At 42.0% G+C, this 12,178-nt stretch overlaps 1 protein-coding gene across 2 annotated transcripts in view; it reads left to right on the forward strand.

Annotated features, from left to right (window-relative positions):
- The first annotated feature begins 716 nt into the window (after positions 1-716).
- ACAP2 (ArfGAP with coiled-coil, ankyrin repeat and PH domains 2) overlaps positions 717-12,178 on the forward strand; it is a 68,955-nt gene continuing 57,493 nt past the window's right edge. For both annotated transcript variants that reach the window (XM_075761208.1, XM_075761207.1), the window contains exon 1: positions 717-974. In XM_075761208.1, coding sequence (XP_075617323.1) covers positions 922-974 — 53 coding nt within the window. In that variant the 5' untranslated portion in view covers positions 717-921. The remainder of the gene's footprint in view (positions 975-12,178) is intronic.

Raw genomic sequence — 12,178 nt, forward strand, 5'->3', positions numbered from 1 at the left:
GCCCTCCTCAGCCGCCTGGGCTCCTCCCGACGGGCGGCTGAGGGGCCGCGGGCTGCTCAGGTGGGCGCGGCCCGGGCCTTCCCGCGCGGGCCTTACCCCCCAAGGAAAAGTTCCCCTGATTAATTAACGGGTTTAATTTGAAAAACTCAGCCGTTAAAAACGACTGGCTGGGCAGGGCCCGGCGAGCACCTCAGCAGCCCGTCCCTGCCGCAACCACAAGCGCCTCTGCCGCGCCCCGCCCACGGGCACCGTCATCTGCCGCGAGCGACGGGCCGAGCAGCCTATCGCAGCGCTGGAGCGCCCTCCCCCCCCCCCCCCCGCAGTGTTTATGAGAGCTGGGCTTGGTCTTCCGGGTACCCGTGGCAATGGAGCTTGCCAATTGGTGGGAGGCCAGCGACGGCTTTCCCGTTGGCTTACCAGGCTGTCACTCTTTAGGACGCCTGATGAGGAAGTAGTCCCTGTGGTGCCCGGCGGTTGGCTGCCTCCTCCGAGTGGCTCGCTTATTGGGCAGTCTTCCTGTTATTCCCGCCTTTCTCGCCTCGTGATTGGTCAGCGAGTTCCCCTGGTTCTGTGACTGGATGAGCTGGCTGCTCTTCCTCCGCACTACGCCGATTTGCGTGAAGCTCCGCCTGCGCCGGCATCTTGTTGGCTGTTTCTGCTGCGGGCTGTCGTCTATTCGCTGGCCAGGCTGTCAGTCCCAGTTGGGTACGGGAGGCGGGCAGAAGCGTTCGGCGCGGTGTTCGCGCAGCAGCCGCCCCGCCGCTGGGCTCCGCCGCCCTTCCCGCCCCTCCGTGCCGCCATGAGCGCCGCCCCAGCCTAGCCCCGCCCGGCGGCCGGCCTCGGCTCGCTCCGGGCTCGCCCCGCCACCAGCAGCAGCAGCAGCGGCGGCAGAGGCAGCGGCGCGCCCCGCGGCAGGGGAGGATGAAGGTGACCGTGGACTTCGAGGAGTGCCTGAAGGACTCGCCGCGCTTCAGGTGCCGCCGGGAGGAGGCCGGGCCGGGGTCGTGCGGGGGAACAGGCCGCGTTGGAGCGGCAGGGTGCTGAGGGCCGCGCAGGGAGGCGGGAAGCGGGGTTGGGTGTCTGCAGGGTGACAGGCCGCGCAGCAGAATGGGGACGGGGCTGTGGGGACAGGAGGTGTGGGCGCCCTGGAGGGTGACAGGTGGCGGCGAGCTGTGGGCAGCCGGCTCTGAAGAGAGTGGCGGGCCGGGGCTGTTGTGGGGAGGTGGTTACGTGGGACGAGTGAGGGACAGGGATTGGGGAGTACCGGGTGGCAGGGCAGGGGCAGCCTGTGTGGAGGGGGGGGCTGTGAGGGGCTGTGTGTGAGGAAGGAGCTGTTGTGGGGCTCTGGAGGACCAGGTGCCTGCTGGGGTGTGGGGGAGCTCAGGGGAGGAAGGGGAGGTGGGAGGTGGGAAGCGCAAGGAGAGGGGGCAGCACGTGTGGTAAGTCGGCTGGGTGGGCGATGTGCGGGGTCTGGGGTTCGTGTGGAGGCGGCACAGTCTGCAGTGAACAGTGCTGGGGTCGCCTGCCTTTGAGCAGATGTGTGTGGGTGAAGGGTGTCAGGCAGCCGGTGCAGGAAATGCTCAGTAGCCGAAGCAATGCCTGCTCGGGCTCGAGAGCATGAACTCCCCGGTGGTCCATCTCCGATTCTTCACAGTTGTGCTCACACTTCAGCTCCCAGTGTCTCCCGCCTGGATCTGCTGCGTGTGTCCATACTCAATCTGCCCACTATTGGGGTGCCAGTACTAAACAAGCTCAGTATAATCTTAGTTCCCGTTCTCGGGCCAAGACATGCATTCTTTTGTTTTTCCCCACTTGAGTGACTACTTGTCTGTCATTGCTGTAGGCTTACTTCTGTTTATGTTGGGTAGCTTTCCCCTTCATCTTTCCCTATGCTTTTATCTATTTTGAACCATTGTATCTACTCAACGTAGGATGTGTGACTGGTCTGTGAACATAGGCCCACTTTCTGTGCCTGTTATCACGCTGTTAGCTGATGGAGAGGCAAGCAGCTCCATGACTTGATGTGATATGTCACTACTGTGCCCCTCCTGTTCTGTGAGACTGTGTTTGGAGTGCCTGTGGCTCTGTGGTTGGCACAGGTTGGGTGAGCTCTGGCTGTTGAGGGAAATAGTCCTGTTCTTCCTCTGGTTGGCTGTGTGTTCATACCTCCTCTTTGTGTCAGCTTTAGCAATCGCGTAGTTTGGGATGTGGAGGAAGTTAGAGAAGAAGGGTTGAATGGCTTACCCCTGGCAGAAGTTGGAGTTCCTGTTCTTCCCTCCTCTGCTCCTGTCTCTGCTGCCAGCTTGTCCCTGGCTGCTTCTGCCACTGTTTTTTGTGGTGACTGTGACTTGTATTGTTGGATCCTTCAATGAGCTAGCTGCCCTGGCAGAAGAGACTGGATGGTTTTCGGCTAGGTTAGTGTGTTGAGTTAGTGTTTCAAGGGGTCTGAAACCTACTAAAGCTTGTGGGGAGGAGGAAGAGGAAACTTCACTGCCAGAAGCAAGGCTAGAGGAAGGCAGTGGGGAGTGACACCTCCCCTGAGCTAAGCAGTGAGCTTTTACATTGGCTTAGCTGTTCCACAAAACTTTGCCCTGAGCTGGATGTGCTTGCTGGCGTATGTACTTTCTGACACAACTATGTTTAATGTGGGTCCATCCAGTTGGTGACAATGCAGCTAGATTGGCTTAATTTAACCATAGAAATAAACCATTAATTTTTTTTAATTACTGATACCTGCTGAAATAGAGAATACACTTGAGAAAGCAAGAAATTGTGACTAAAATTTGTAAGCAAAAGTGTGCTGCTGTCTCTTCAAGACATACTAGTTCATTTGAATTCACTTTGTATCATTCTCCTTTTGCCCCTTTTGATTCCTTTCCTTCAAGGAAAAGAACTGTGGAAAATCCTTTGTCGGGGTCTTCTAGTAGATTATGGTCTTTCTGATAGTCTCTGATACTAGTACCTTTGAAGAAATTGCAGAAAACCTTATGGTGTAATCACTTGATGCCACCAAAATGTCCTTCCAACCTTTAACTGATAGGAAGTGGTTAAAGTTGTGAAGCAAAAATCCTGTAGTATTTTTGAAAAAAGTTTATATCTTTCGTTATTAGTCATTAGTATTTGCTGTTATAACTTTGGTCGTTATTAGTGTCCATATGAATTACCTAAACCAAATACTAGAAACCTTCTAAATGAAGTTTACTGCAGTGTTTTTATTAAGGAATGGTAGAGACACTAATGTAGAGCAAGGTCATTACGAAGTCCTAGCATTCTTGCAGGGAGTAGTGTGGACATAAACCACCTTCCTGTGCTGTGTTCTTTATCTTATAGCAAAGCAGAGCTGCAGCTTTCTCTTGACCTTGCTGAGCAGGTGGGTGTAGTCTCTGTCCTTCCCATCAGTATACCTGTTGGAGCAGTTAAATAAACCTGTTGGGAGGCATATAGTGTATAGAAATGTCATAGTTTACTTTCTTATAGTCGTGGAGAGAACTGGGAGGACATGGGTGAATCAGAGTTCCTGAGTCACCCTATCCCTGTTTTCACAGGGAGCTGTTTAAATCTTTTAAAACATGGTGCTACATACAGCTTCAGACACATGGCTTTCTGCTTACCTGTTTCTCATCAAGTTCATGTTGACCTCCTTTGGCTTTGAGATGTAATTGGGAATATCATAGTTACCTGATTCAAAGAAATAAAGGTTTGTTTGCTCGCTTAAAAAGCATATAAAGGGAGCATGGGTTGTCGCTGTTGAGTTGCTGATATGTGATTAGATAATAATGGCTATAAAGATTCACGTCAGAAGTATGGTGGGTTATTTCATAGTAAGGCATGCTCCCTCCCCCCCCAGTAGATAAAGAAATCTTTGAATTATAAAACCTGAAGCAATGATGGCGTATTCCATCACTAGGTTTGTAAACATATAACATATGAGATCAGTTTGGGGTTAGAAACTTGAGGTTTAGACTCTGATTTCAAAAAGGGTAATGGAAAAGGCTATGAATTCAGACACACTTCTGCAAATTTGCAATCATGTTTTTTTAAACCTACTTTGAAAGTAACCTCACTGAAATCACATGATTTTCTTTCACGACTCCCTCTCTTAAAGTATGGACAGACCAAAGATCTAGCAAGGAAACATGTTTGCAGTTCTCCTACAGCATGTTGATGACTTCTCATCAAATGAAGAAGTCATGTGGGGAGGGGCCTTGGAGCAGTCCTTGAGTAGTAAGAACTGAGCTGTGCTGGCAAGTTCTATGTATAGAATCAGGAATTCCTGGAGTGTTTTTTGATATGCAGATAGTATTGTGAAATAATACTTTCTCCTTATCTTTAAACAATAAGAATTTAAGTTTCAGAGTTTAATGGAACAGGCTTTTACATTGATGTTTCATTTTTGTTTTTTCTTCTTGTAACTAAAGAACGTTTTCTCTTAATGAGCAAGGTATGCACTGTAGCAGCCGCATGGATCACTCTGAAACTAAATTTTTAGAAAGGAGAAGCAAGTTTAAGTGATGTGGAAATATATCTGCTGTAAGTAACAGTTAACAATCTTGATAAACAACAAATAATATAAAAAGCAAAATTCTGTTGCTTGTGATGTGTGCAGTTGTAAGAACTCTCTAGAAAAACCTTCACTTTGTTCTAATCATTAAAACTGCATCAAGAAAAAGCTGTGTATTTTTGAAATAATTTTTGTCCTGATCTGTCACTGAAGTTTAATTTTTTTTATTTATTTTTGTATTCACTTCCTGAGACCTCAGCTGCAGAACAGATGAGGGATGAAGGAGGTGGATGAAAGAATATAAATGAAACTCTTGCCAATTACCATTCTTAGTAAAAGTATATCATGGGTAGTTTCTGGGTAGAACTGGTGATTATAGTGTATTTCTTTCAAAGGGATTTGTCTGAGTCTTCCATTTAGACTGAACTAAAGCATTCCTTGGTGTAGGGATGCCTGCCGTGTAAGTAAGACTGACTTGTACTGAAGTTCCCTGCTATGTGTGTTGATTTTCTTCTTCTGTGACTTTAGTTCTGGTCTATCTAAATGGGGCCAGCTGAGATGAACCTTGTGTTTATGTAGGGTATGCAGGCTGAATAGGTCAATCAGGCCACTTTATGGCTTTCTAGATTTATTAATTTTTTTCTCTCTTCTTTAGTACTGTGTAACCAAATTTTAGTCACATAGCATCTGTTTCCCAGGGAACAGGAAGTGTTTTGTCACTTTAAAATATGAGTAAAGTGACTTATTTAACTTACTTGGACTAGGTCTTGTTCAGTAGTCAGAGAAGTTATCGTATGTGCCTAACGCATATACTTTGGTCTACTTCTTACTTTCTGAAGTAGAAACAGTAGTTTCTGTTCTATCAGAACATCAGTAGACTTGTACCTTCTGTGTTGATTTCCAGTGGGTAGGGTGCTGCAGTACAGCCTGCTTCCTAACCTGCTGCGAGTAGCAAGGAAACTCCTCTTACTCAGCATGGGTTTATAGCACAGGTAATCTCTCTGTGGTTGGGGTACTGTTGAAGTCACTGAGGCTGCTCGCGTGGGTAAACTCAGCCGCATTTAAGGTGTTAAGAGGTATGTGACCAAGAGCTCTGCATAGAAAATCTGTTTGTTTTGCTCAGACTTACCTAGCTGTTATAGGAGGAATTTCCAAAGAAACGTTTGGTCTGGGCTTTCTGCCCTTGGTGTTTGGGACTGAAAAGCAAGTTTGTAACTTACTTGGCAGGGCAGGGTGGAAAGTATTGCAGAAGAACAGAAAAAGAAAGGTAGAGTAAGTGAGAAGAGAAAGCTGCTAAACATTTGTTTGTAAGTCGTCTTTTACCTTTTTCCTTACTTGATTGTTATGTTTATGATTGCCAGTATGTGATTGTAGAACAGCACTTTTCACAGCTGAAGTGTAATGACATGGAGGACAATCTTAGCAGAATGCTGGTGAGTTACACATGTACAACATCTCTGTCCATACTGCTAGGAGTCTGATGGAGTTAGTTAAACAGAGTGCTTGTAGATTTCTGATTCTTTGCTTTTGTGGAGATTACAGTGAATGTGATGTTTTATTCAGACTCTAGTCAATGATTTATTTATTTTTAAATCTGTGACTACATCTTTCAAATGTACGTTAAGAAAATAATTGACCTAAAGAAAGGAGGATGTATTGGAAGATAGGACCCAATGTTAGAGCATTTTCTTCTAGGGTAATCATACTAGAGTAAAGAAGTTTAATTGAAGAGCCCTCTCAAATACATTTCATCAAAATCTCTCATGCTAAGATCTTTTAAAGCCTTTTCAAATTTAATAGTAAGTTGTTACAGTCTGTCCTAGTGGAGGTTAGAGAAATGTGTCCTGAAATCAGGTTGTCTTGATTTGGTGAGTGCGCCTAAATTGCTTTAATTAAAAAAAAAAAAAAAGTTGGCTGTCATAATTCTGAATTTCAAAGGTTTTTTAATGGTGATTCTGATTCTATTTCTTTGTTTGATTATGATTTATGTTAAGTAACAGCAAACTGAAAAATCTCAACTATATCTCAAATTGCTAATAGGAATATAAAATGTTATTTTCCTTGGTTTTGGTCTTTTTAAGTTTTTATCTGGGAGTGTTTAAAAAACCACACACACTGAGAAGGGAGCTTACAGTGGAAGTAGTGACAAAATCTGCTAGCTATCATAATGTTGCTGTAGCACAGCAGCAGGATCAGTTGCTGAAGAACTGATATTAAGCCTGTGCAACTGATCTTTAATGAGTATTTGCGGAATTAGAAGGGCAGCTTATTTATGCGTGTGTGTGTGTGTGTGTGCACAATGTAACTGTAATTATACAAGCTCTTAGTCATTCAAGTTTTAAAGCTAGATTTGAAGAGGTTTGGTTCTTTAGCCCGGAGTATCTCATTTATGTTGGCAAAGCCCATCTCATGCAATTACATTAAGAGCTAAAGTTATGGAGATGAGTTTTACATTTTGGGGGGAGGATTATCAATGTTCACATCTCTGGAAAGCAGGGTTAGTAAATAGAATGCTCATTAGGAAGGTGGCAACTAGAAAATAGAAATCCTGTCTGTCTTGGGCTAGGTGGGCTTTAGGTAGCTTTGTTTTTTTGTGTATGCATCTGTGAAATCATTGGCCACTGAATAGCAAGTGTGCTGATTTAGCTGTGTTAGCAGTGTCCTGTGATCTTTTTTACAGGCTTAGCTTCTTGATCACCTTGTACTCAGAACTGTATTATTTAGAGTCAACATTTTTCATGTTCTTACTTTATGCAGTAAACAATATCACTTAGACTTAAGTTATTGGTGAATTTTTACTGTAGTCAATCATTCTAAAAAGTCCCCAAAACAAACTCCATCCTGATAACCTGCTTTGGGAGAAAAAGGAAAGGAAAATATCTAGTTTTCATTGATGACTGTAGAAATGTTCCTACTGAAATCACAGTTTACAGAACTGAGGCCATTTTGCCTGTGTCTTGATGCAGGCCTTTCTGGCTAAATCAGTATCTCAAGGAGATGCAAATGCAGAAGTGTCATGAGGGACTGAAAACAAAACAAACAAAGAAAACCCTGTGTGGTTACTTAATGGTATGTCTTGCCATGCCTCCTGTTTACGTGGACAGGAAATAGAAGAATAACTTCTGACTAATTTACTTTTTTTTCTCTCACTTGTATATGCAGAATTTACTTAAAAAAACATATGTAGAAGTTTAAACTGTGTAAATGTATTTGTGATCTTTCTGAGTAGATACTGTGCTGTTTGTTTGAGATTCAGATATCCCTTTAGGTAATAATTTAGGCAGTTTGCTTTTTGATAGTGGCAGATTTGTAACAAAAATAACAGTGAAAGTAGCTGTCTGCAATGGAAGACCATTATGAGGAAACACAGATTAGCATGTGGACTGTAACATTATTTTAATCTTTGCAGGAGTTTTCCATGCTTCTGTGTGACAATATAAATCCTGGTTTTCTTGCCACTTTTTCACATGACTAAAAGATTAGATCAAGAACATGACAAATAGTAGATATTGTCATCATGATCATAAACTAAACAACTTTAAACAGTCCAGTAGAGTAGACTAAAACATTGTTTTGCCTTCCTGATGATATCTTCAAGAGGAGTCCTTGCATATTTGGCAGAATAATTACTTTATGGTTAACTTTTTTACTTTATCAATATTAAAAGTAGCCAGGCCTCAGACCTAGGGTAAATCAGTTGTTTTGTTTTCATGCGCTGTAAATAACTTATGCCTGTGTAGAGGAGAAATCTAACTTATGGGATAACGTATACATTTTCAAACTGACAAGACATAAGGATAGACTAAGAAAATAATTTGCTGCAAAATAGTCCCTTCAAATGTTTTGTGACTGAGAGGAGGTTTTGAACAGAGAAAATGCCTGTCAGATGTTTGGCAAACTTGTTCGTATGGCATGAATCTTTCTGTGAATCAGGCTTTCTGTTTGATAGTCTAAGTTGTCTGTTTGAAATTCTAAGACTCTATGATATGCAGGCACGGTGCTCTTGAATAATTTTTAGAGTTCGTATGTCAATAGTAATGGGGATTTAAATAGTTGTATTGTGGCTTTGCATGAGAGAGTGAGTCTAACCGTAGTCAGTGCATATGCACAAATTACCTTTCTTCTTTTCATGAATTGATGCTACGCCTTCAGTAACAGTTGTTAAAGACCTCTGCAGACAATTTTGTATGAAACAACATGAAGCAGTGATCAGTTTGCACTATGTGATTTTCAAGATTCTAAACTTCCAAAATATATTTTTGTATTTTAAACAGGATATAATACAAAGAGGAATTGCAGAAGCCATATGTAGTGAAATGTATTTTGTCTGACAATTTTTTTTTTTAAAAAGCAAGTTCTGTGCAAGAGAATTCCAGATTTCCATCTTTCAGGGTGCCAGATGTTCATTTAAGTAGGAACACATGGATATTAAGCACACTTAACATTTCTGTGCGTTTTAAATATCTCAGTCTTCAATTATCAGTGATCTTGTAATTATTTTTTAGAAGATGTATATAGATCATGTAACAGATTTTTGTGTACTGATGTTTAGAATGACGTTTTGTGGATTGAAATTTCAGTGGAATTCATTCCTTTGGTACAAAGGAAAGGCATGTCGCATTTGGAGTCTGACCTCTGGCTGTGAATGTTATCCCTTTTGTCTGACAAGAGGGGTGTGGAATTTGAGCTGGGAGACTGGGGTTTGATTTTTTTTTTTTTTTTGCTCTGTGGTCTGTACCGAGGGAGGCATTTGACCTCTTCTGTCCCCTTCCTCACTGCTGCAGCCATCCGAGCTGGGTTTGGGGCTGCCTTGACCGCTTTGCACAGTGGTGGTGGCTGGTGCAAGTCAGTGCTGGGAGACCTGCCCCACTCCGACACCTTCCTGGGCTCCAGCTCTCTGGTGATTCCCCTGCTGCTATTGCTCCTTGTCAGTGGACAGTAATGGGGGGGCTAAATGTGGCTTGTTCTTAAGACAGAAAGGTGCAGCTTGTGTGTGGTTTTTGTGGGCTTTTTGTTTGTTTCAAGTACTACATGGAAGTAGTCATGCTCTGCATTTGGCTGGATTCTTCTGGTGAACTTCAATGTAAAGAACATATGGTGTTATTACAATGTAGTTGATTTTATGCAATATACTTCTACTAATGTTTTTTAGATTTAAGATGACTTAAGTAAGAGCTGGGTGGGTGAAAATAAAAAATAATGTAGGTAGAGCAGTGTCGGGCCTCGTGATCTTAACAGGGACTAGCAAAAGGCATTAAAAAAGCTCAGTGCTCAACTAGGTAATATCTTGTCTTTCCTAGACTTGTAGCATTCATGTAAATAGGCTGGAGTTCTTATTTGTGTAAAGAATTCAGTAATTAATGAAATAGGCCCTTTCTTAACTTCCTTAAACGGGAAAATTGGAGTTAATCTCATGTGCTGTGCAACCATCTTTCTTCCAAGCTAGATCTTAGACTTAGGCTCCTTCAAGTTGTAATGAAGAGTAGTAGTTGTATCCCAGGTTCCTCTTGATTTGCTTTAGCCATGTGTGTCAGGGTAAGTGGAACTGCACGCTGGAAATAACTGTGTTTCTACTCTATCGTTTCCATAGGTGATGTGACTAACTTGGGTAATCTATGCATAGATACCAGTACTTGATCAGATCAGGCACGCTGTAAGAATAGAACACAAGTATTGGCTTTGCTGGTCAGGGATGTTATTGAGGATATAAACTGTTTAAGATGACTGAGGAATTGCTCTTTCATTGAGGATATAACTTTTGGTTGAATTTGTGCGTTGCTAAGTCGGAGTCTGTTTAAAAAGTGTGTGCATGTGTGAACACCTCTCCACAGGATTCTTCTCCAGAAGAATCTCCAATTTAGGGAGCAGGATTTTAGAATTACTCTTTTAAGTTCCTGGAATTCTTGCTCTTTTCAAGAATTTGTTTATTCTATTCTACTTGATTTATCCCAAAACTAATGATGAAAAATGACAAGATGAAGTGTTAAATTTGCCTACTATTGCCAAATATCCACTGTGTTGTAATTATCGATCTTGCAAGATTTTGTTTGAAAATATTCGCAGTTGATTTGAGGTGAGAAACCTTTAGTAGGTAATTAAGGATATGTGAGCTTTTGTTTGGTTGAGAAATAGCTTACCTGCCATTAGCATCGATAGATGCATGAAAGCCCAGGGTCTTTAAAATCTCATTAAGACTAAAAGTAGTGGGAGAAAAGATACTAAGTGTACCCAAAGAATATATAAACCTTTTCCAGGGCTGTGGGTATACCATATGCATTTTGTATTTTTTATTTTATAATATTCAATATGCTTAATTTTTTAATAGATCACCCATTATCATTTGAGAGGGATGAAAAGACACTGGCTTTTTCAAATGTAAAAACAGTAAATTTGAGGGAAAACACCACTACACTGTATTTCTGTATTATCCCACTTCTACTGCTTATGTACTCTGTTATCTTGAGACTGGATTCATTTGACTGGCTTGTTCAGTGCAAAAGCATAAAGGGCAAACAGACTATTGCTCCCTCATACTGCAGAGAAACAAAACTACGTAATAAAACTATTAATTTATATCTAAAATACACTTATGGTTTCTGAGTGTGAAATACGTGTATGTACCTAATAGCTAAACAAAAAATTCAAGTTCAGAATTTGTCTATTGCAACAAAGCTGCAACCTCCCCTCTAACTGTCAAATAGGATATTCTGATTATGTGAAAGTGTATTGCCAAAATATTCAGATTATGAAATGAACAAAAAGGGTAAATACTTGCTGAGGACACTGTCTTGATAGCAAATCTGAAACTTTCCTCTGGTTTCAGTAAAGATCCACCAGATATAACTGGAATTCTAGAGAGCTAATGGTCCTTAGCTCTTCTATAACATGGTGCGCTCTTGTTATAAAGGCTTTGCCATCTTACGGTGCTTTGGAAAGAACAGTACTTTTCTAACTGTAGTAGGAATAAGTTAGCAACTAAGGAAATTACAAAAAGAAAGGGGCAGATATTGCCTTAGCTTTATGAAATCAAAGCAAACGCAAGACTCATATTAAGATTATATGATATCTGTAAAGACTACTCTTTGATTAATTACGGAGTACTCTAATCTCCAGTTGCCTCTGCTTTATAGGAGGTTTTCTGTACAGGTGGTTAGGTCTTGCTGTATCAGTTGTGAACATACTGATACTGAGAATCCTATACTGGGGGGATCCAGTGATATCTACCCTTTCTGTTTTTCAGATGCTGCTACCCTCTCTTTTATATTGTCTGTGTTTGAGGTACATAAGGGGTATCTTTCCAAATCAGGGATTAATTTCTTCATTCTTCCTCAGATTATTATTACTTACAGCTTTTAAAAGTTGACGTGACTCCTTAGCATCTGACTAGGAACTCCAGGTCTTGAGGTGATTAGGGTGTAGTGTTTAGATGGAGAAAATGTGCTATCTTGTATCCTTTGCAGTTGGTTGCTTGATGGTTGTATTTATGATTCCACTTCCTGACCTTACTACATACTTGTTTCTGCATACCACCATCAGTTTATTGGGCCTGTTTCTGCTGCCCTCTTTTTGTTGCAACATCTTGATACTATAGTCCTACTTCCTTATCTGATAGTAAGGCCTCCTGAAAAGCTTTTGACTCATTCTTGAGATGTTGAAATTACTAGTCAAATTTGTGCA

The sequence above is a fragment of the Balearica regulorum genome, chromosome 9 (assembly GCF_011004875.1).
Source record: "Balearica regulorum gibbericeps isolate bBalReg1 chromosome 9, bBalReg1.pri, whole genome shotgun sequence".
NCBI classification, from domain to species: Eukaryota; Metazoa; Chordata; class Aves; order Gruiformes; family Gruidae; genus Balearica; species Balearica regulorum.